The sequence below is a fragment of the Macaca thibetana genome, chromosome 2 (genome assembly GCF_024542745.1).
Source record: "Macaca thibetana thibetana isolate TM-01 chromosome 2, ASM2454274v1, whole genome shotgun sequence".
Classification (NCBI taxonomy): domain Eukaryota; kingdom Metazoa; phylum Chordata; class Mammalia; order Primates; family Cercopithecidae; genus Macaca; species Macaca thibetana.
In genome coordinates this window covers 31,891,604-31,911,313 of record NC_065579.1, presented here as the reverse complement: position 1 = coordinate 31,911,313, position 19,710 = coordinate 31,891,604, and the positions used below count along the sequence as shown (strand labels likewise).

The 19,710-nt window shown below is 47.3% G+C and overlaps 1 protein-coding gene across 3 annotated transcripts in view; it reads left to right on the top strand.

Moving 5' to 3' along the window:
* Nucleotides 1-19,710, top strand: part of GALNT15 (polypeptide N-acetylgalactosaminyltransferase 15) — a 53,719-nt gene that overhangs the window by 15,395 nt on the left and 18,614 nt on the right. For all 3 annotated transcript variants that reach the window (XM_050777454.1, XM_050777434.1, XM_050777445.1), the window contains 5 exons: nucleotides 852-1,018; nucleotides 6,007-6,211; nucleotides 13,632-13,799; nucleotides 16,944-17,061; nucleotides 18,401-18,595. In XM_050777454.1, coding sequence (XP_050633411.1) covers nucleotides 852-1,018; nucleotides 6,007-6,211; nucleotides 13,632-13,799; nucleotides 16,944-17,061; nucleotides 18,401-18,595 — 853 coding nt within the window. The remainder of the gene's footprint in view (nucleotides 1-851; nucleotides 1,019-6,006; nucleotides 6,212-13,631; nucleotides 13,800-16,943; nucleotides 17,062-18,400; nucleotides 18,596-19,710) is intronic.

The window sequence follows — 19,710 nt, the reverse complement described above, 5'->3', positions numbered from 1 at the left end:
CCAAGGCGGGTAGATCGCGAGGTCAGCAGATTGAGACGATCCTGACTAACATGGTGAAGCCCCGTCTCTACTGAAAATACAAAAAATTAGCCTGGTGTGGTGGCAGGTGCCTGTAGTCCCAGCTACTCGGGAGGCTTGGGAGTTACTGGGGAATGGCGTGAACCCGGGAGGCGGAGCTTGCAGCGAGCCGAGATCGTGCCACTGCACTCCAGCCTGGGCGACAGAGCTAGACTCCGTCTCAAAATAGAAAGAAAAAAAGAAAGTGCCTTTTGTAAGCAAACCACTATGGCACATATTTACCTATGTAACAAACCGGCAAGTCCTGCACATCTATACTGGAACTTAAAGTTAAATTTTTAAAAATAGTAAGTGCTAACATATAAAAATTGTGTGCCAGGTGCTATGCTAGATTGTAGGAACATAAAAATAAAGAAAGTGGTGTCCCTGCCCTTGAATGGATGACAGTTAGAGATTACTGGACACTTAACTATGTGCATCATCCTATCTAAGCCTCACCACAGCTCTGTGAGGTTGATAATATTGTCATTCATTCCCACTTTACAAATGAGGACAGTCATCTGCTAAGAACGATGGCAATGCTTCTCAATTGCAATGGGAGGGACTTTGGATTTAATGATAAAGGAGCTTTTGAGATCTGAGAATTGGGAGATAGTGGACAGCACCACTATGGGGCGTAACAGGTTCTCTTTAAATGGGAATTTTAAGAGATCCCATAGGAGAGCCATATAATGGGAGCAGCCCCAACCAGGGCAAGGGAAATGAATTAGAGGGTGTGGAATGTTTCTTGTGGGCTTCTCTTCCCCATGGCTCTCTGGCTCTCTTCCCTGCAGGTGTCTGCAGCAGCACCCTCAGGACAGCCTGCCCACAGCCAGTGTCATCCTCTGTTTCCATGACGAGGCCTGGTCCACCCTCCTGAGGACTGTACACAGCATCCTCGACACAGTGCCCAGGGCCTTCCTGAAGGAGATCATTCTCGTGGACGACCTCAGCCAGCAAGGTAGCCATGGCTTTCCTCCAGGCTCGCCTGGGTGAGCCTCACCCCCTGCGGGGTGGAGTTCCCAAGCAAAGGATTGAAGTTTGGAACTATTTTAGGCAAGATTCCCCAAGTACAGACCTCCAGATGAGGATTCATGGGCAAGTAACTTACGAATGAAGAGCCACCAGGGGAAACCAGTAAGGCAGTGGGGGCCGCAAGACAGAGAAGGAGAAGGAGCCCTGCAGGTGAAACAGCCCTGGGGAGGGTCTTGAGGAGCATCACCTCGGCCTGGTCCCGTGGGGATCTCTCTCCCAGGCCCCACCCAGTCCAATAATCCTCTCCCCAAGACACTGAAGAATCACACAAGGCAGCCCTGTTGTGAGTGCCGACTGCCTCCTAGACCTTGGTGCAGCACTTTACACATACGCACGTATGTGCATCGGTCCTTAACTCATCATGGCCTAGACAGACCCACTCATGTTCTAGAGGAGGAAACTGGGGCCCAGAGAAGAGAGCAGACTGGAGCAGAGTCAGCCAAAAGCAGCAGAGTCAGGCCCAGAGGCCAGACTTGCGGAAGCTGCCTGTATGCTTCCTCTCACAGGAACCTCGCTACTAGGGACAGCCCTAAAGGAAGATGGAGACAGAGAAGCCCCCACCTGACTCCTAGGTCAGTGGCTCTCACACTTGAGTGTGCATCAGAATCACCTGGTGGGATTTTTAAAATACTGACTGCAGGGTGCACCCCCAGAGTTTCTGGAGATGGAGTGGGGCCGAAGAGTTTGCATTTCTTTTTTTTTTTTTTTTTTTTTTTTTGAGACGGAGTCTCGCTCTGTCGCCCAGGCTGGAGTGCAGTGGCCGGATCTCAGCTCACTGCAAGCTCCGCCTCCCGGGTTTACGCCATTCTCCTGCCTCAGCCTCCCGAGTAGCTGGGACTACAGGCGCCCACCACCTTGCCTGGCTAGTTTTTTGTATTTTTAGTAGAGACGGGGTTTCACCATGTTAGCCAGGATGGTCTCGATCTCCTGACCTTGTGATCCGCCCGGCCTCCCAAAGTGCTGGGATTACAGGCTTGAACCACCGCGCCCGGCCGAGTTTGCATTTCTAACAAGCTCCCAGGTGATGCTGATGCTGCTGTTTTCTGTGGACCACACTTTGAGAACCTCTGCTCTAGTCTTTGGCTTGGGCCTGAAGCCTACATTTCTGGTGCAAATAAATGACCTAGGGACACCCCTCCTGGCCTTCTGGGAAGATCAGAACCCTCCGAGGGAAGCTGAGCATTTGCGTTTTTCTAAGGGGAATGATGGAGAAGGGCTAGGATAGCCAGGTGCCTCTGTTAGTTCTTTCTACGGTCCTCACTCCAGGGATGGGCCCAGCCTGGCCATAGCAGTGAGTCAGATTAGCCAGAGGCTCTGAGAACACCTGGGGTTCCTGGGTGCAGCTGGCTGCATATTAGGCAGGACTAATGAACAGCTGTGGGGCTGGGTCGGCTGGAAAAGTGCCCCAAGACTCTCCAAACCCTCAAGTGAGGCAGGGTCCGCCCAAGAGCACACCTATGGTCCGGCCCCCACCATCTGATGAGCTGTGTTATGTCTGTGCCCCTTGGGAGTATGGAAAGTGGAGGAGCTGGGCCCCAGAGAAATGGGCTACCCCAGAGCTGGCAGCCCCACCAGAGGGGATCTGGATCCCCCTGCCAAGCAATTAGGCTGCCCCCTCCTGGCCATCGCCCCTTCTGCCCCTCACCACTGGGCTGGCTCTCCATCCAGTGGCCCCGTATTTCCTGTTGCAACTGGGGTGCAAGGCCTTTTCCACAACCAAGGCCAGCACTGGTTCCATTTCTGCAGGTCCCTCTCCTTTGTGTGCTTGCCAAGACCCAGATCCCAGACAAGCAGCACCTTGCACACTGTTTTCATTTAATCATCTTGGCCACCCAGAGAGGCAGGGCTTATCAACCCTACTCTACCTCTGAGGAAAACTGTGACAGAAAAAGGTGCTGCGGGTTGCCCTGAGCCACCTTGATGGGCTTCCAAGCTGATGGTCATGACGGCATAGTGTAGTGTGATAGAATCAGCTAGATGGGCTTCCGGGTATTCCTCTGGGGTGGTAATGCTCACACCGAATCATTAAATCAGAAAATGCTTGTGATGACCAGCCCATGATGACCCTTTACAAGTGGAAGTCAGTATTTCTGCTGTTTTCTGGAAGGAAGGAGTTGAGGATCATCCCAGCTTTCGCCGAGAACTATACCACTCAGACATGGGTGCTCTTACCCGCTTCCAAACCCACTGAGAACGCCAAACAACCATTGCAGTCCGGAAGTTCTTCCTTAGTCTATTCTGAAGCTCTCTTGCTAGAAGTCTGTCCTACATAATACTAACAAGGGTTAGAGGTATAGCTACAGGGACCAGCAGTCAGCCCAAGGAGAGCTTCATAAATTAATGTTTGGTGGGAATATCAGTATTTGGCTGCATAGAACAGAAACCTGCTGCAGTGACTTAACCAATGAATAGAGATTTATTTTTCCTTATAGTATAGAAAGCTTATAGGGCGGCAATGCAGGATTGGTGTGACAGCTCCACGATGCCATTGGATACCCACCTTCATCTGCTTTCCACTTCAACATGCTTAGAGGGTAGTTTTGGCCTCATAATCACAACAGAGCTTCTCTACCTCTGGACATCACATATATATTTCAAATAGAAAAAGGTGAAGAAGAGATAGGCAGAGGCCAGTCCAGTTTGTCCTCTTTGGAAAAAAAAATAGTAAAATAATAGTTTTCCCAGAATCCTCTCATTCAGTTTATTTCTACCAGAGCTGCTGCCAGCAGTGAGAGGAAGTCTTGGGAGATACGTGTTTTTAGCTGCCCCAAGAAACATCAAAATTCTGTCAGTACAGCGGAAGGGGAGAATGAATGGTGAGGAATATGTTATATTTAGCAATGTGAAAGCCAATGATGTCACTGAGGGGCTGCCTTTCAGATATGCGAGTTCAGAAATGTTAATAGCTTGACTAAGAGATTCTTCTCTAGGGAGTGGACCAGGGCTGACAATCTTACCAGAAAAATAGTCACAAAGTAACAAATCAGCGAAGCATTTTACCAGTGAGAATTGCAACAGCCCAGTGACTGGGACTCCTTTCCTCTACTGCTCAGGACATTTTTCCCCCTGCAGAAAATCTGTGGTGCTTCGAAGACAGATTCCCAGGGAAGGAGTGTACAAAGTCTGCTGGGCGCTCTCGGGCAGGGCTGCCTTAACCTTCTCCAGCCTCCCCAGAGATCCAGCTACCAAAGCAGCCAGGCTACTTGCATCCACAGTTAAGGCCACCTCTGGGCTGGGGAACTGGGGGGAAATTCTTGCTTTTTGGCTCAGTTCTGTTCAATGCACATGTACCAAGTGCCTACTGTGGGCCAGGCCCTGCACTAAGGGTTGGAGCAGAAGAGATGCATTAGGTACAACCCCTGTCCGTGAGGCGATCTTAGTCCACTGGGCTGGGGGGACTCCCTATTTCCAAGACTTCATGGAGACCACTGCTTCTCTGTGAACACATTGTTCCTTCCATCTCCACTGGCTTGTTCCTCTTGGCATGTGTATACACGGACACGCACACACACACACACACACACACACAATCAAGTTATTCTTATCTTAAACACAAAACCTGACAAGTTTCTCTCATCCTTTTCATCACCTTCTTCTTAGGCCTCTTTCTCTCCTTTCCCCTATAGAATCAACCTTCCTAAAACACTGTCTGGACTCTTGGTCTCAGTTTTGCATCTCCTGTTTTCTCTCCCAGACCCATTGTGTTGCAGACTCCCCCATCAACTGCAATGAGACCTCTTTGACCAGCACCGCTAATCTCCTAGCAGCTGCCAAATTTAATGGACTCGTTTGCCTTTGGCTTCCTTGACCACTGTTTTAGGTCAGGTTTCCTGAAAGCAGGGCCTGAGATGGAGAGTCATGTGCATGTGATTTTTTTGAGGGTGTACTCTCAGGGGAAACCTGTAGGGGAGTGGGTGATGCAGAAGAAACAGAGGGAAGAGCCGAACAAAGATGTGGTTTCAGATGAAGTCCAGCCATAGCCTGGTCCCATGGGGACCTCTGGAGCGCAGGCTGCACTGTGGGGTCTGTCTTGCTTTTTACCCTGCAATGGTCAGTCATTGACCATGATTGGGGCCAGGGGCAGCACCCTGCATGACTGTCTGGCACCTGCAGCAGAGACCATTTTAATACCCCAAGGTAAGTCGCCAGAGAAGAGTTCAGATTTCAGTTAGCACACATAGCAGCTGGGGACATGCAAACCAAACCAAAACTGTTAAGGGGAGCTCAGGGAATCTGAGTAGGACACTCTATTAGTCTGTTCTCACACTGCTATAAAGAACTGCCTGAGACTAGGTAATTTATAAAGAAAAGAGGTTTAATTGACCCACAGTTTTGCATGGCTGGGGAGGTCTCAGGAAACTTACAATCATGGTAGAAGGGGAAGCATGTCCTACACGGCAGCAAGTGAGAGAGAGAGAGAGAGAGGAGGAAGAACTGTCAAACACTTATATAATCATCAGATCTCATGAGAACTCACTATCACGAGAACAGCATGGGGGAAACTGCCCTCATGATCCAATCACCTCCCACCAGGTCCCTCCCTCGACACATAGGGATTGTGGGTATTACCACTCAAGATGAGATTTGGGTGGGGACACAGAGCCAAACCACATCAGACACCAACAGTATCTGCCACATTCTTGCTGCTGTATTTGGAGAATGTTAGCAAGTTCTCCCCTTTCCTGGTTTTCTGACAGCATCCCTCTAGTTTTTACTGCAGAGAATCATGGCCCACCCCAACCTAAGGAAGCATCTTACATCTCAGCAACAACCACACTGTAATCATGTTTTTGGTTCTTAGGACCCATGTGCTCACCACAGCTTCCAAGAGACAGTTGCTGACAATTATCTTAGTCACAGTCTCATCGGTTGTGGCATTTGTCATTCCATTGACCACAACCCTGTTGATTCCAGGACAACTCAAGTCTGCTCTCAGCGAATATGTGGCCAGGCTGGAGGGGGTGAAGTTACTCAGGAGCAACAAGAGGCTGGGTGCCATCAGGGCCCGGATGCTGGGGGCCACCAGGGCCACCGGGGATGTGCTGGTCTTCATGGATGCCCACTGCGAGTGCCACCCAGGTTGGCTGGAGCCCCTCCTCAGCAGAATAGCTGGTGACAGGTAACTTATTCCCTGGGCTTGCAAAGCAAGACATGGGACTGGGAGAAATAGTCTACAGCGTCATCCACTCACAGAACAACCCACCTATTAATTCCTGAGTCTCCATTAGAGAGTGATCTATTCCCTTTGGGTTTTCAGATGTTTAGGTCTTTTAAGAATATGGAGTTAGAGTTGGAAAGGAGGTTAGAGGTCTTCCAGTCCATCTACCTTGTTTTATAGATAAAGAAACTGAGGCTTCGAGAACAGCTTCTATGAGGTTGCAAATACTTAAAATTGTATTAAATTGCATGATAAGGGTAACACCTTACTATGGCTATCATTGACTTTGGTGAAAATTCGGCAATTTTAATCAAGCTTATAACATAACCTGGGGAAAAAGTCTGAACTACACTAGGCCGTAGATTACTCACCCGTAAAAAGAAAGCATTAGGTTCTGTGATCACTCAACAGCATTCTTTGTTTCTCCAGTTTATATAAGGGATCCCTAATTTCCTACCTAAGGCCAGTCCTTGGAAATGTGAAGTTGGAGAGGATTGCATTACATTACCCTGTAGACAAGCATCTTAGCATTTTTCTTGATCATTTCTCTGCTCTCCTTCCCCATCTGACTGTCAATCTCTTTCCTACTTCCTTGCCCAAGACAAACAGTTCCTAAACATGTCTAGTCAACCATTACCCTCAGTCTGAATATCCCACCCAGGAAAACTGAAACCTGGTGGCTGGCCCACCTTGAACCACCTCAGGCATACCCCTTGGAGCTCAAGTAGGCATGTAGCAGAGTGGAACCATGATCAATAATTGTTTGATGCTGCCCAGCAAGATAGGATCAATGCTAGAACCAAGCCTATAACTTCTATCCTTCACGCCTACCCATGGTGAATGTTTATTATCTCACTTGAAGTTCGGGATGATCCATCAAATATAAGAAAAAATTTCTGGACCACATCGGAATGAATCCTGGAGACATAGGAGTTACCATCCTGCCAAATGGAGACGGTTTCAAATGACAGAAAGTAAATTGTTAATAGTTCAGCATTCCATTTTAACAAAGAAGAATAATCAGAACTCAAGTGACATCAAGACAGATTAATGTTGCCCAGTTGCCCAGTTTCATGAGACAGATTGCCTCTTGACTCACATCTCATAAGAAAAGAAGACACACATAAATTCAGCACTAGGACAAGAACTAGGACACGAAAATGCACAAGCTGGCCAGGTGCGGTGACTCATGCCTGTAATCCCAGCACTTTGGGAGGCTGAGGCAGGCGGATCATCTGAGGTCAGGAGTTCGAGACCAGCCTGGCCAACATGGTGAAACCCCATCTCTACTAAAATACAAAAATTAGCTGGGCATGGTGGTGGGCACCTGTAATTCCAGCTACTCGGGAGGCTGAGGTGGGAAAATCACTTCAACCTGGCAGGCAGAAGTTGCAGTGAACCAAGATCGTGCCACTGCACTCTAGCCTGGGCAACAGAGCGGGACTCCATCCTGAAAAGAAAAGAAAAGAAAATGCACAAGCCCTCTGAAGCTGCCAGTTTTGATTGTGTTCCATGCAAAGGACCGTCTTGAAATCATAGCAATGTCTATCACTGGAGTCAGACTTTAAAGTTGATCTCGCCCACTTCTCCTCTAATTGCCATCTGTTATCACAGACAGGTGGCTCTCAGAGGGACCATGAAGATCTTCTTGTCCTACCTCATGATTTCACTGTCGAGAGCCCTGAGTTCCAGGAAAGTAAAAAAGACCCCTGAGGGTCACACAGCCACTTGACAGCTGGGCTGTTTTCTATGCTTCTTTTATGCAGACATTTAGAAATGCAGTAATTAATATCATTAAACTTTATGTATGTATAACCCTCACAGACTTATTTCATATGCTTTCTTTAATGACCCCCAGGAGATGCCTCAGGCAGGTATTTTAGCTTCTGTTTTATAGGGGGAGAAATTGAGGCTCAGAGAGGTGACATGATGTGTAAGGGCAGAGTCAGGTCTTCTGACTCTGGGTCCAGTGCCCTTTTTATTGTATACACTTTCTTTTTAAGAGTTGGAGAAGCTGGTCAGGGAGAAATATTAGTCACCCCTAACCCCACCCCAGTTGTGAGACATGTATTACCTGCTGTTGTGAGTCCCTCGTATCTGCTTCTCACATCGGGGCCCATTTCACAGAGCTAGGTGAAGGGAGAAAGACATGGCAGTACCTCAGTGTCCTAGGCTACAAAGAAAAAAAGAAAATGGGGCTCCCTGGGAAGCCCTTTGTGATTAAGAGATATTCTAGTTTCCTGTGCCCTTCCCCTCTCCTCTTTTCCCCTCCTGTCTGTCTCTGTCTGTCTGCCTCTCTACCTCTCTCATGGTCTTTGTCTCTCTGTCTCTTGGTCTCTCATTCTGTCTCTCTTTCTCTCTCTCACACACACACACATACACACACAAACACACACCCACACCCGCACACACACACACACTCACTGGGCCTCTGATCCTGGTGTGTTACTGGCTTGCCTTCCTCTTTGGGTTCCATCTCTTCTGCGTGATGTGACCACATTTTCATCCTCTCCACACCTCATTCATGGCTTCTTGTCCACTGTTTTCTCTGGGCCCCAGTGTCCAGCTTGTAGACCTTGGCAGGTGAGGATCTGGAAGAAAAGCCACCTCTGGTATCTGAGTCCCACTCTCTCCACTCCACGTGGCGCTGCTCTGTGAGCTGTGGCAGGGAGAGCAGCCTCATTCAGCGTGTGCTTTTCTCCCCCAGGGACGTTACCCACATGCCTCATGCAAAGCCAAGCTGCGGGAGCCATTTGGTACAGCTCCTCACACGGAGAGGAAAGGGGCCCAGCTGTCTCCAAGGCTTGTGTCAGGAGACATTCTGTCACCAGATGAGGACACAGTGCCCAAAAGACAAAAAAGGGTCTTTAAGAGCTCTTATTTAAAAAAAGGTGGGGTAGGAGTGGTGAGTGAACGGTGCAATAAGCCACAAATCAGCTATTTCAAAGAGTCGTAGTCTCCTCCATACCCTGGCCAAGGAATTCAGAGCTTGCTGACCAGCCTTTGTTCCCTGTCCCTGCCTAGCAGGTTCCTACTAGCCATGTGGCAACTTTATTTGAATTGGTAGAAATCCTTTCCCCATGACCATTCCTCCTGACTCCCATTCATCAGCAAATTGGTCATAACATACTGATTTTATTAGAGTAAGACATCTTAATGCCAACTGTCCGCAAATTGTCAAAATAAAAATGCAAATTTATGGTAACGATGATATTAGAGGTGTTCTCTTGGGTTGCACAGTGCACAACTCCTGTAACTGTTCATAGCAACCCTACACAGAGTCTCCCTATGAGCAAGTGATTTTAGGGAGGCCCTGGGAGGTACTGGTTGATGGCCAGTTTCTACACAAAGTAACAACGAAGGGAATCAAGACTAGCTGTTGTATCCAGCTCCCAGCTGCCTTGTGTTGACTGCCAGCTCTCATACCCAAGCCAAGCAGTGGAGGCCATAGCCCCGGAAGGATGAAGGTTTCTAAGGGGAAAGGGACAGTCTTGAAAGGGGCTGAAAGATGGTATCATCTCAAGAAGCTGACCAAGTTATCTCTTACTTGAAGATGGGTCTAGAAGATGGGTTTGGTCCCTATCTGCGAGACATCCAGTCCTTCAGGATCAGCCAGGTTTGCTGTGGGGAGAAGCAATGTGGGGCAGGGAGCAGAACACCTCCCACCCTGCCCTTTGAGGGATTAAATGATGGAAAGCAGTGTAAGAACCCCTCGTGTTTGTGCATGTGAGTCAGTGTGTGTGTGTGAGCATGTGAGAGTCTGAGTGTGGGGGGAGCGAGCGTGTGCGTGTGTGTGTGTGTGTGTGCGTGTGTGTGTGCACGTGTGCGAGCGTCAAGGAGCAGCAGGAGGTCAGGACGCCTCCTGGCCCCCCAGGGGGAGCAGCCTTCTTCAGCTCAGATGCCCCAAGGAAACTCTCCAGCCACCATCATACTTCATACCCCTCAGCGTGACACGTCCTCATATCTGCTGCTGCAAGAGCTGGTGCCAGTCCTGCGGTCACACCTGAGCAGCAAGAGCTCTGGGAAGGGAGAATTCAGAGCCTTCTGCTTCTGGTATAAGAGACTTTCCACAAACACCAAGAATACGCATGAACTTTCAAAATGGCTCACGTATCATGGACCTCGAGGAACATCCAGGCTCAGGAGAATTAACAAGGAATGAGATAAATGAGGGCTTATTCTTTATCGTGGTAAAAGGTTATGGGAAGCTTGAAACTACAGTTAGCTCTTGAATATCTGGACAGTAATATATTCGTTGATCTCACATATTTCAGTGAGCCAGTCTTTGTTGGCAGCTTGACACCTTCTGTTTGCCTTTTAAAATATAAGCACTTGATCTCCTGGAACTTAGAAAGGCTTAACACAGGATCAACCTTGTACCTGCCTGAGGGTTAAAACTCAATTCACAGGTGAGGGAATGATGAAGTAAGCAGACACTTCCAGCTCCTTCCAAGTCAAATGAGGTAGTCTCGCTATTTTGCTTTACATGATTTCCAAGAACACCAGACACATCTGTAGGTACAAAACCACAAAGCTAAATAGAAGACTGTGGGTTTTTTATTTTAATTAATCACCCTTTTTGAGTCAGTAATTTAGCCCTGCTTAGGCAACCACTATGGTCCATAGGAATAAAGACCAAAATAGAAAGCACTCCTCACTTCATTCATTGACATTTATTCTTTATCTCTATCCAAAATGTACTCAGGGAGGCTCATGGTTAATCACTGTTGTACACGGTTAAAATAGAGGAAAAAGAAGATTTCAGAAAGGAAAAGAGGGTATTGGGAGTCAGGGGTAATACAGTTATTAGAAGTAAGTTTTACATGTGACTCTGAGCTTCCAGAAAGACAAAACAAAAAGAGAAACATAATGAATGTTTCTCTTCTGTTGTACTCCTTTGTTAAGAAGTACACAGCACAGGCTAAGTGCAGTGGCTCATACCTGTAATCCCAGCACTTAGGGAGGCCAAGGCTGGCGGATCACTCTGAGTTCAGAAGTTCGAGACCAGCCTCCACAACATGGCGAAATCCCGTTTCTCAACACACACACACACACACACACACACACACACACACACACACATACACACACACACACACACACACACACACACACACTAGCTGGGTATGGTGGCTCATGCCTGTAGTCCCAGCTACTCGGGGGGCTGAAGCTGAAGAATCACTTGGGCCTGAGAAGTGGAGGTTGCGGCGAGTCCAGATTGCACCACTGCACTCCAGTCTGGGCGACAGAGTGAGACCATTTTTTTAAAAAAAGAGGCTGGGCGCAGTGGTTCACGCCTGTAATCTCAGCACTTTGGGAGGCCGAGGCGGGCAGATCACTAAGTCAGGAGATCGAGACCATCTTGGCTAACACGGTGAAACCCCAAGTCTACTAAAAATACAAAAAATTAGCCAGGCGTTGTGGTGCGTGCCTGTAGTCCCAGCTACTTGGGAGGCTGAGGCAGGAGAATGGCGTGAACCTGGAGGCGGAGCTGAGATTGCGCCACTGCACTCCAGCCTGGGTGACAGAGCAAGACTCCATCTCAAAAAAAAAAAAAAAAAAAGAAAACAGAAAAAAAGAAATAAATACACAGCACAGAGGTCTAGGATGAATTGACTGTGGGAATGCTTGAATGCAAGTCCCTTTCTTGTCCTTTTCTGATTGCTGAAGATGGCACAAATTTCAAGCATTTCTTCCTAATTCAGTCACACGATTCCCTAGCTACTGATTCCAAAATTCCACAAAATGCTTTGCCAATAGCCAAATTTATCCATCTGCCTGATTCATTACACAGTAAGTGGAGACTCTGGAACGGGCTCTGGGTACCTTCATTTCCTCCCCAGTCTAGGTTCTCAGTTTTCTTAGGTCAATGCAGGGTACCCCCAAAATAGGGGAGACCCAGAGGGATTATGTTCCCTTTGCCTTCCAGCAGAAACAATGTGAAAGAGGCAGGAAAAGCATATTCAGATCCCTGCTCTACGTATAGACCCCACAACTCCTTACACTTATATCAGTTACCTAAAGCCATAGATTAAAGCAGATAATGAAATCGTGGGACCACCCTGGCTCTCTCCAAGATGATGGAACAGAGGTGGAATTTGATGGTAGTGTAAACGCAGTGTGGCTGGTATCTCCCCTCCCAGGAATCTCACTTCTCTTAGAGTAATACCTTCTAGCCACCCTGAAGTTCAGGCCTGATTCATTCCATGGCACAGATTTAAGACATAATTATCATGACAGGCCAGGGGGAGAAAATGTGATTGAGATATTGCTTAGGTGGATAGCAGCTCCTGGTACACCCACTTAGTTAAAAAGTATATGACCCATGTCAATTTCCTACATCACTCTGCAGTTATATCTCCAGCCTGTGCAAAAAAATAAAAAATAAAAATAAAATTGGGCTAAAAATCACCAACAGTGGCAGGAAACGAGCAAGTAAACCAAGATTCAGGCACTTTGGTTATAGATACCACATGTTCATATACGCATGCATTGACAGTAGGGACACTTCCAGGGCTTGGAAATCCTGATTTCTCAAGCCAATCAAGTTTTATGCTATAAGGAGGAAGAAGAACTAGACCTGAGAGTAGGGGTCCGTAAACTCTCTGACATCGTGCACAGTAGTTTTTACATGGACATATAAGTTTTCACTCAGGAGTGGCCCATAGTTTTCCCCTGAATCTCAAAGGGATCAAGGACCCCAAAAGAAGTTAAGAGCCACAGTCCTAGAGCATTGCAGGTGAGAAAGGCCTTTGTGGGAAGTAGTTCAACCTCCCATTCTACAAATGAGGAAACTGAGGCCCAGAGAGGTATAACAGGTATCTCAAGATGACATACTTCGTTAGTAGCAGAGCTGAGCCTAGAACCCCTCTGTGTATCTCTCAGTGCTGTCAAGAAAGGTTTTTGAAGAAAGAAAAGTACTGGCATGCTCTTTAAAGCAATGGACCCCAATTCCTTATGGAAAAACATTTCCTAGAACCCTGCTATACAATATAAATATCACACATGTATGCAAATATAACAATATAAATATAACACATAACAATATGTAATTTAAAAGTTTCTAATAGTCACATTACAAAATAAAAAGAAACATGAAGTTAATTTTAATAATATATTTTAGTAAACCCAATAGATCCAAAATATTACCATTTCAACATGTAACCAATGTAAAAATTATTGAGATGTTTGCATCCTTTTTTCCATACTAAAGTATTCTCAATCCAGGGTGTATTTTACTCCACACCTGATTTGGATAAACCCCATTTTAGGTATGGGTGTCTGGTAGCCACCATACTGGGCAGTGCATGTACAGACTATGTTTCCAGCCTCAGCAAGTAAATGCTTTATGTCCCTTGTTTGATTCCACAATTCTTTCCAGGAGCCGGGTGGTATCTCCGGTGATAGATGTGATTGACTGGAAGACTTTCCAGTATTACCCCTCGAAGGACCTGCAGCGTGGGGTGTTGGACTGGAAGCTGGATTTCCATTGGGAACCTTTGCCGGAGCATGTGAGGAAGGCCCTCCAGTCCCCAATAAGCCCCATCAGGTGAGGCCCCATTTCACACCTGCTTTGCCGTTGCCTCCTCAAGATGGACTCTGCAGCCTGCCTGCCTGGGGTCTAATCCTGCCTCCACAGTTTCCTAGTAAATTACTTAATGTATGCCGCAGTTTCCTTATCAGTAAATTGAGAGCAATTATAGTATTTATTTATAGGGTTGCTGTGAAGATTGAATGAGCTAATATGTGAAAAGCACTTAGAGAGTGCCAGGCACCCAGATGTAGGTGTTACCACCATTATATTGTTGTATTCATAAAGTTCTGCCAGGCTCTTCCAGATAGCATCAGTTAATGCCCCAGTGTGACAACCTGAGATGGAATCTTGGCCCAGCTCTCTCATCAGGTACAGTGTGGATTCCTCAGGTCTCGTCTTAGCAAACAGGAAGAATTCAAGCAGGTCAATGCTAAGAACCATAGGTCTCAAATATATCCTATTGTATGGGTGACTTCTCATATGTTTGGTTTTTGGATGACTCTTCTATTTAAGTAGATACACTAGACATCTTTTTTCTTTTTTTCTTTTTTTTTTTTTTTTTTTGAGACAGAGTCTCAGTCTGTCGCCCAGGCTGGAGTGCAGTGGCCAGATCTCAGCTCACTGCAAGCTCCGCCTCCCGGGTTCACGCCATTCTCCTGCCTCAGCCTCCTGAGTAGCTGGGACTACAGGCCTACAGGCGCCGGCAACCTCGCCCGGCTAATTTTTTTTTTTGTATTTTTTAGTAGAGATGGGGTTTCACCGGGTTAACCAGGATGGTCTCGATCTCCTGACCTCGTGATCCGCCCGTCTCGGCCTCCCAAAGTCCTGGGATTACAGGCTTGAGCCACCGCGCCTGGCCCTAGATATCTTATGCATAACAAACCACCTCAAACTTGGTGTAAAACACAGCCATTTTATTAAGCTCATGAATTCTGTGGGTCAGGAATTCTGAAAGGACACAGTGGGGTTGGTTGTCTGCCTCCAAAGTTTCTGGGGTACATAAAGATTTTAAAAGTTTCCCAACATTATAAAGCCAATGAGAGGTGAAGCCAGAATTTAAACCCAGACAGCCAAGCCCTTGAGAACACCGGCTTCACTGCTATACTATATTTTAAATACAAGGCCACAGTTCATTATTCACAATTGCAAAATCCAAAAAGCTCTAAAAATCAAGCATTTGTTTAATAATTCATTAGGCAGCAAGCCAGGTGCAGTGACTCATGCCTATAATCCTAGCACTTTGGGAGGCCAAGGTGGGCAGATCACTTGAGGACAGAAGTTCGAGATCAACCTGGCCATCACGGTGAAACCCTATGTCTACTAAAAATACAAAAAAAAAAAAAAAAAAAATTAGCTGGGCATGGTAGCACACTCCTGTAGTCCCTCCAAGTCAGCTACTTAGGAGGCTGAGGCACGAGAATCATTGGAACCCAGCAGGCGGAGGTTGCAATGAGCTGAGACAACACTATTGCACTCTAGCCTGGGTGACAGAGCAAGATTCTGTCTCAAAAACAAAAAACAGAAAACAAAAAACAAAAACAAAAACAAAATCATTAGACAGCAAAAGCTGCCCTGAACTGACATGGGTGTCTGCAGCGGCCTTATTTATCCCACTTACTGCTTACTGTGAAAATATGTATATGTTTCACTAAAGAAGTATTAGCATATTTGACTAAAGAGTGCCAGCCCAGAACCCACTACGACTGATGTGTAGTATGTGGTGTATGTCCCTTTTGAAAGTCCAAAAAATTCTGCATTAAAAAACACATTGGCCCCACAGGTGTCAGAAAAGGAATGCTGAACTTGTAACATCAAAATCCAGTGAGCATTTAAAATGTAGCATGCACAGAGCTACATATTTTACATGGCTTACCTTTTTCATCCCCTCAAAACCCAATTATGAAACTCTATTTTATCCCCAATTAGAGGTGAGGAAGCTGAGCTCAAAGACACATAGCCCACCTAAGATCTTACAAATTGGGAGTGGCAGAATTGGAAATTATACTGAAGAATCATTACAACATCAGTTTTTAGTATTCTGGTATAATGTAGAATTTTTATAACCTAGCGGCCAGTAGCTTTGCTAATGCATTGCTTTTTCTTCAGTAATTAAGAAAAATCTGAACTCTTAGTCATTTACACTTTGAAAAATTCCCAGAGTGTGGCTGCATTAAAATTTGTTTCTCCTAGATGAAGAGACCCTTTTTCAAAAACCTTCTGACTACATCTTCCTCTGTTTAAAATCTCTCTGAGGGATATTACGATCTGAATTCCCTTATTAAAAGTTTCTAGCTTCCTGTGTTTATAATCATTTATTTTTCCCGTAGAGCAGTGGGGACTTAGCTGCTTCCAGGGTCCCTGGTGGGTTCATCATAGAATTGGGGAGAGGGTGGATGGTCATTAGGAAAACAAAAGAGGGTGAGAAAGAGAAAGGAGGAATGAGCCTGACCATGTCGCTGTGTCAGGCCTGGCGCTACCTCTCTCAGGGTACCTTATTTTAACCAAGGCCTTCTTCCCAAACATCTTTCCAGAAGGACTCAAGCCAGAGGGCAGGGGAGCCTCAGGTGTGGTCCCTGGGCCCTCTCTAAGAGCAGTACCTGAGAACAGAGTATAAAAGGCCTAAGCAAGAATAGCTCTGTTTTCATCAAATACTGGGATTTCTGACATCATGGCTCTGCTCCAGTCTTGCAATTAAAAACGTTGCATTCTGGCCGGGCGCGGTGGCTCAAGCCTGTAATCCCAGCACTTTGGGAGGCCGAGACGGGCGGATCACGAGGTCAGGAGATCGAGACCATCCTGGCTAACACGGTGAAACCCCGTCTCTACTAAGAAATACAAAAAATAGCTGGGCGAGGTGGCAGCGCCTGTAGTCCCAGCTACTCGGGAGGCTGAGGCCGGAGAATGGCGTGAACCCGGGAGGCGGAGCTTGCAGTGAGCTGAGATCCGGCCACTGCACTCCAGCCCCTGGGCGACAGAGCGAGACTCCGTCTCAAAAAAGAAACAAAAAAAAAAAACAAAAAAAACACATTGCATTCTACCTGAGCCCAAAGCCTGTTCTTTCAGTCACTGGAGCTCCCACCTGGGAAACCCCAGCCCCCAGCTTTGCCTGCTATGCTCTGGGTTCTGACCTACAATGTCTTGCCCATCTTCTGTGTCCAGGAGCCCTGTGGTGCCCGGAGAGGTGGTGGCCATGGACAGACATTACTTCCAAAACACTGGAGCGTATGACCCTCTGATGTCGCTGCGGGGTGGTGAAAACCTCGAACTGTCTTTCAAGGTATGTCCTGGACCAAGGGAGGACACAGGTCGGATGTCCGGAGTGGTGTGTATGGTCACGTCTTGAAGGCAGGCATTAGAAATGTCACTGGGAAGGAATGAGGCTGTGGGAAAATTATGAAGTCCTTCCTGTATTGTGTGTCAACCCTTCCATTTCTCACAGTTTCCCATCTCTCTTGTGCTGTAGCTTGGTTTCACTCTCGGTGCCTTCATGAAATTGACCCTCAAAACCTGCTTCCAGGAATGGGCATAGTCTCAGTTATTTTAACTTCTGTGCGGAGATTCCAGAGGCTCTCACACATTCTCTATTCATAGCACTCTTAGCATCTCAGTACTTTTTTCGCAGCACCCATAGTCCAAAGCAAATACCCAAAGTTCTGTGTATTGAGTAGTTTGGTCCAAACACTTTAACACTTGTCATAAAAACTTAGCACCTTTTGGGCACTGCACAACTTCTCAAACCTTGGAGTCACCCTCATTTCCTGTTCCACATTGCTTTCTGGCATGATACTTGCTTTTTCATCAGAGTACCCTCCGAAAACCCAACCCCAGAAAAATATTCGTCATCAAAAGTGCAGAGATCTAATGCTGAAAGTGTGAATTACCTGAAGCTTATATTCTGCGTAAAGTCCAACAGATGTCACCATGTTTCTCTCAGAAATTTAACACCAGACCCTACGAGTTTGCTGTGGCACCCTGGGGTACCTTGGCACACAGTTTGGGAACTCCAGTTTTGGTGTTGCCATTAATATGCTGCTTATCCTAGGACCGCTACTCCTTTAACCTTTATCCCCAAATGTGGAATGAAAGGCTTCCTGCCAAGTGACCTCGAGCCATTTGGGAGTGGGAGAGCAGAGGGAAATTTCTTGAAATAGTAAAGACTATGTCTCAGGAAAGCTTGCTTCTGTCTCTACCACAAACAGCCCCTAGTGCCTTTGTGGCACACTTCACAAGCTTTGAGGTATTCCCGGACCACTGGGGACATCTTTTTTCCTGAGGAAGTGTCCTTTGGGGAGTAGGGGTGCTAATTCACAGGCTACATCTCTCTAAGTGCTGGATCTGCATGTGTTTGAAGGGCTGCATATCCAGGTAGTTGCACAGGGATGGCCCCCTTGTCCCCATTTTGGGACAACTGCCTCTATTCTCTGCACCCTGTCACTCCCATGCCCAGAACTTCCAAATCTGGAAACTCTACTCCACACTGAGGACTATAATCATCTTCACATTGAGTGCTCATGATTTCCTGTGCATTTTGCCAGCCCCTTGTAGATAGGGCTCCTTAATTCCCACCGTTCTTAAAGGCGGAATGCCAAGGTATTTATCTTCTCCCTTCGCGGCAGGCCTGGCTCTGCGGTGGCTCCGTTGAAATCCTTCCCTGCTCTCGGGTAGGGCACATCTACCGAAATCAGGATGCCCCCTCCCCCGTTGACCAGGAGGCCACCTTGAGGAACAAGGTTCGCATTGCTGAGACCTGGCTGGGGTCATTCAAGGAAACCTTCTACAGGCATAGCCCAGAGGCCTTCTCCTTGAGCAAGGTAAGGAGAGAGCCGGGTGGGGCTTCTGTGTCCAGCACAGGGCCACCAGCAGGAGGTGGGCCAGGGAGGGCTCCTTTCTTTTGCCTGGAGGGGAAAACAGAAGATTCTGGCTTGAGCTTCCCTCGAGCTGCCTTGTCTTAAGTGGCTCCTCTACCTGGTGAGGCTGCCGTTTGTCTCTCCGGCTTCTCCATGGGACATCACAGCTGGCCTTGGCCTGAAGCTCCCTAACATTTATGGGATGACATCTGTGGGATGGGATCCCTCACCTGGGGCCAGGGGAGGGGTTGGCACAGAGAAGCGATGAGCTAGGTCTCCAAGGCCAGGTCTCCTTTCATCCTGAGCAAAGGGCTCAGGGTTGTGAAATTATCCAAGACATGAAACACATACTAAATATAAAAGTAGAGTCCAAAACAAGCCACAGAAAAATAAAAATTTTAAACATTTAACGAAACATCCACAAACAGCGCATTATCAATTGGTCAGCAGCTTTTTAGCTCAGTCCTTCCAGAGTAACCCGTAAATGCCGTTCAGTGTGGGAAGTGGGTTCACAGCTTGCTGTGCTGTAAGTGGGGACTCTGGAGCAGCTCCCACAAGCCCCTCAGCAGCCCAGGCTGCTGGGGTGTGAGTTAGATTGAGTTTGCATGCCACAGATGAAGCCTAGCCACTTTAAATGGAAGGACATGCCCGAGTACAGGGCCAGCCTGACAGGGAAGCCCTGCAGAACAGCCCCAATGGCTCCCCTTCCGCCCTGGTCCTCAGGGCTTTGCCTCCTCCCTATTCTAGACCCAGCCGTTTCCCTAAGTGAGAATAGCTTCCAGAGCCTGGAGTGTGTCAGGGCTCCATGAACTTCAAGGATCTTTGTGTCTTTAGCTGGGGAAAGTGTTAACAGTACACAGAATCCCAGGGCTCAACAGTAATTCCTAAGGTAGATCTAGGCAGGCTAGAGTCTCCTCGTGGACCCCGTCAGTTAGCCACACTATTACACAGAGTGGCATTGGCTCCTTTCCCGGTACAGGAGAAATGCTACTAACAGCAGCCTCCTTCATTCCTCCAGGAAGGCATTGCGATGGAAAGGAAAACTCTCACAAGGACCCAGCTCATTTACTAGCTAGCAT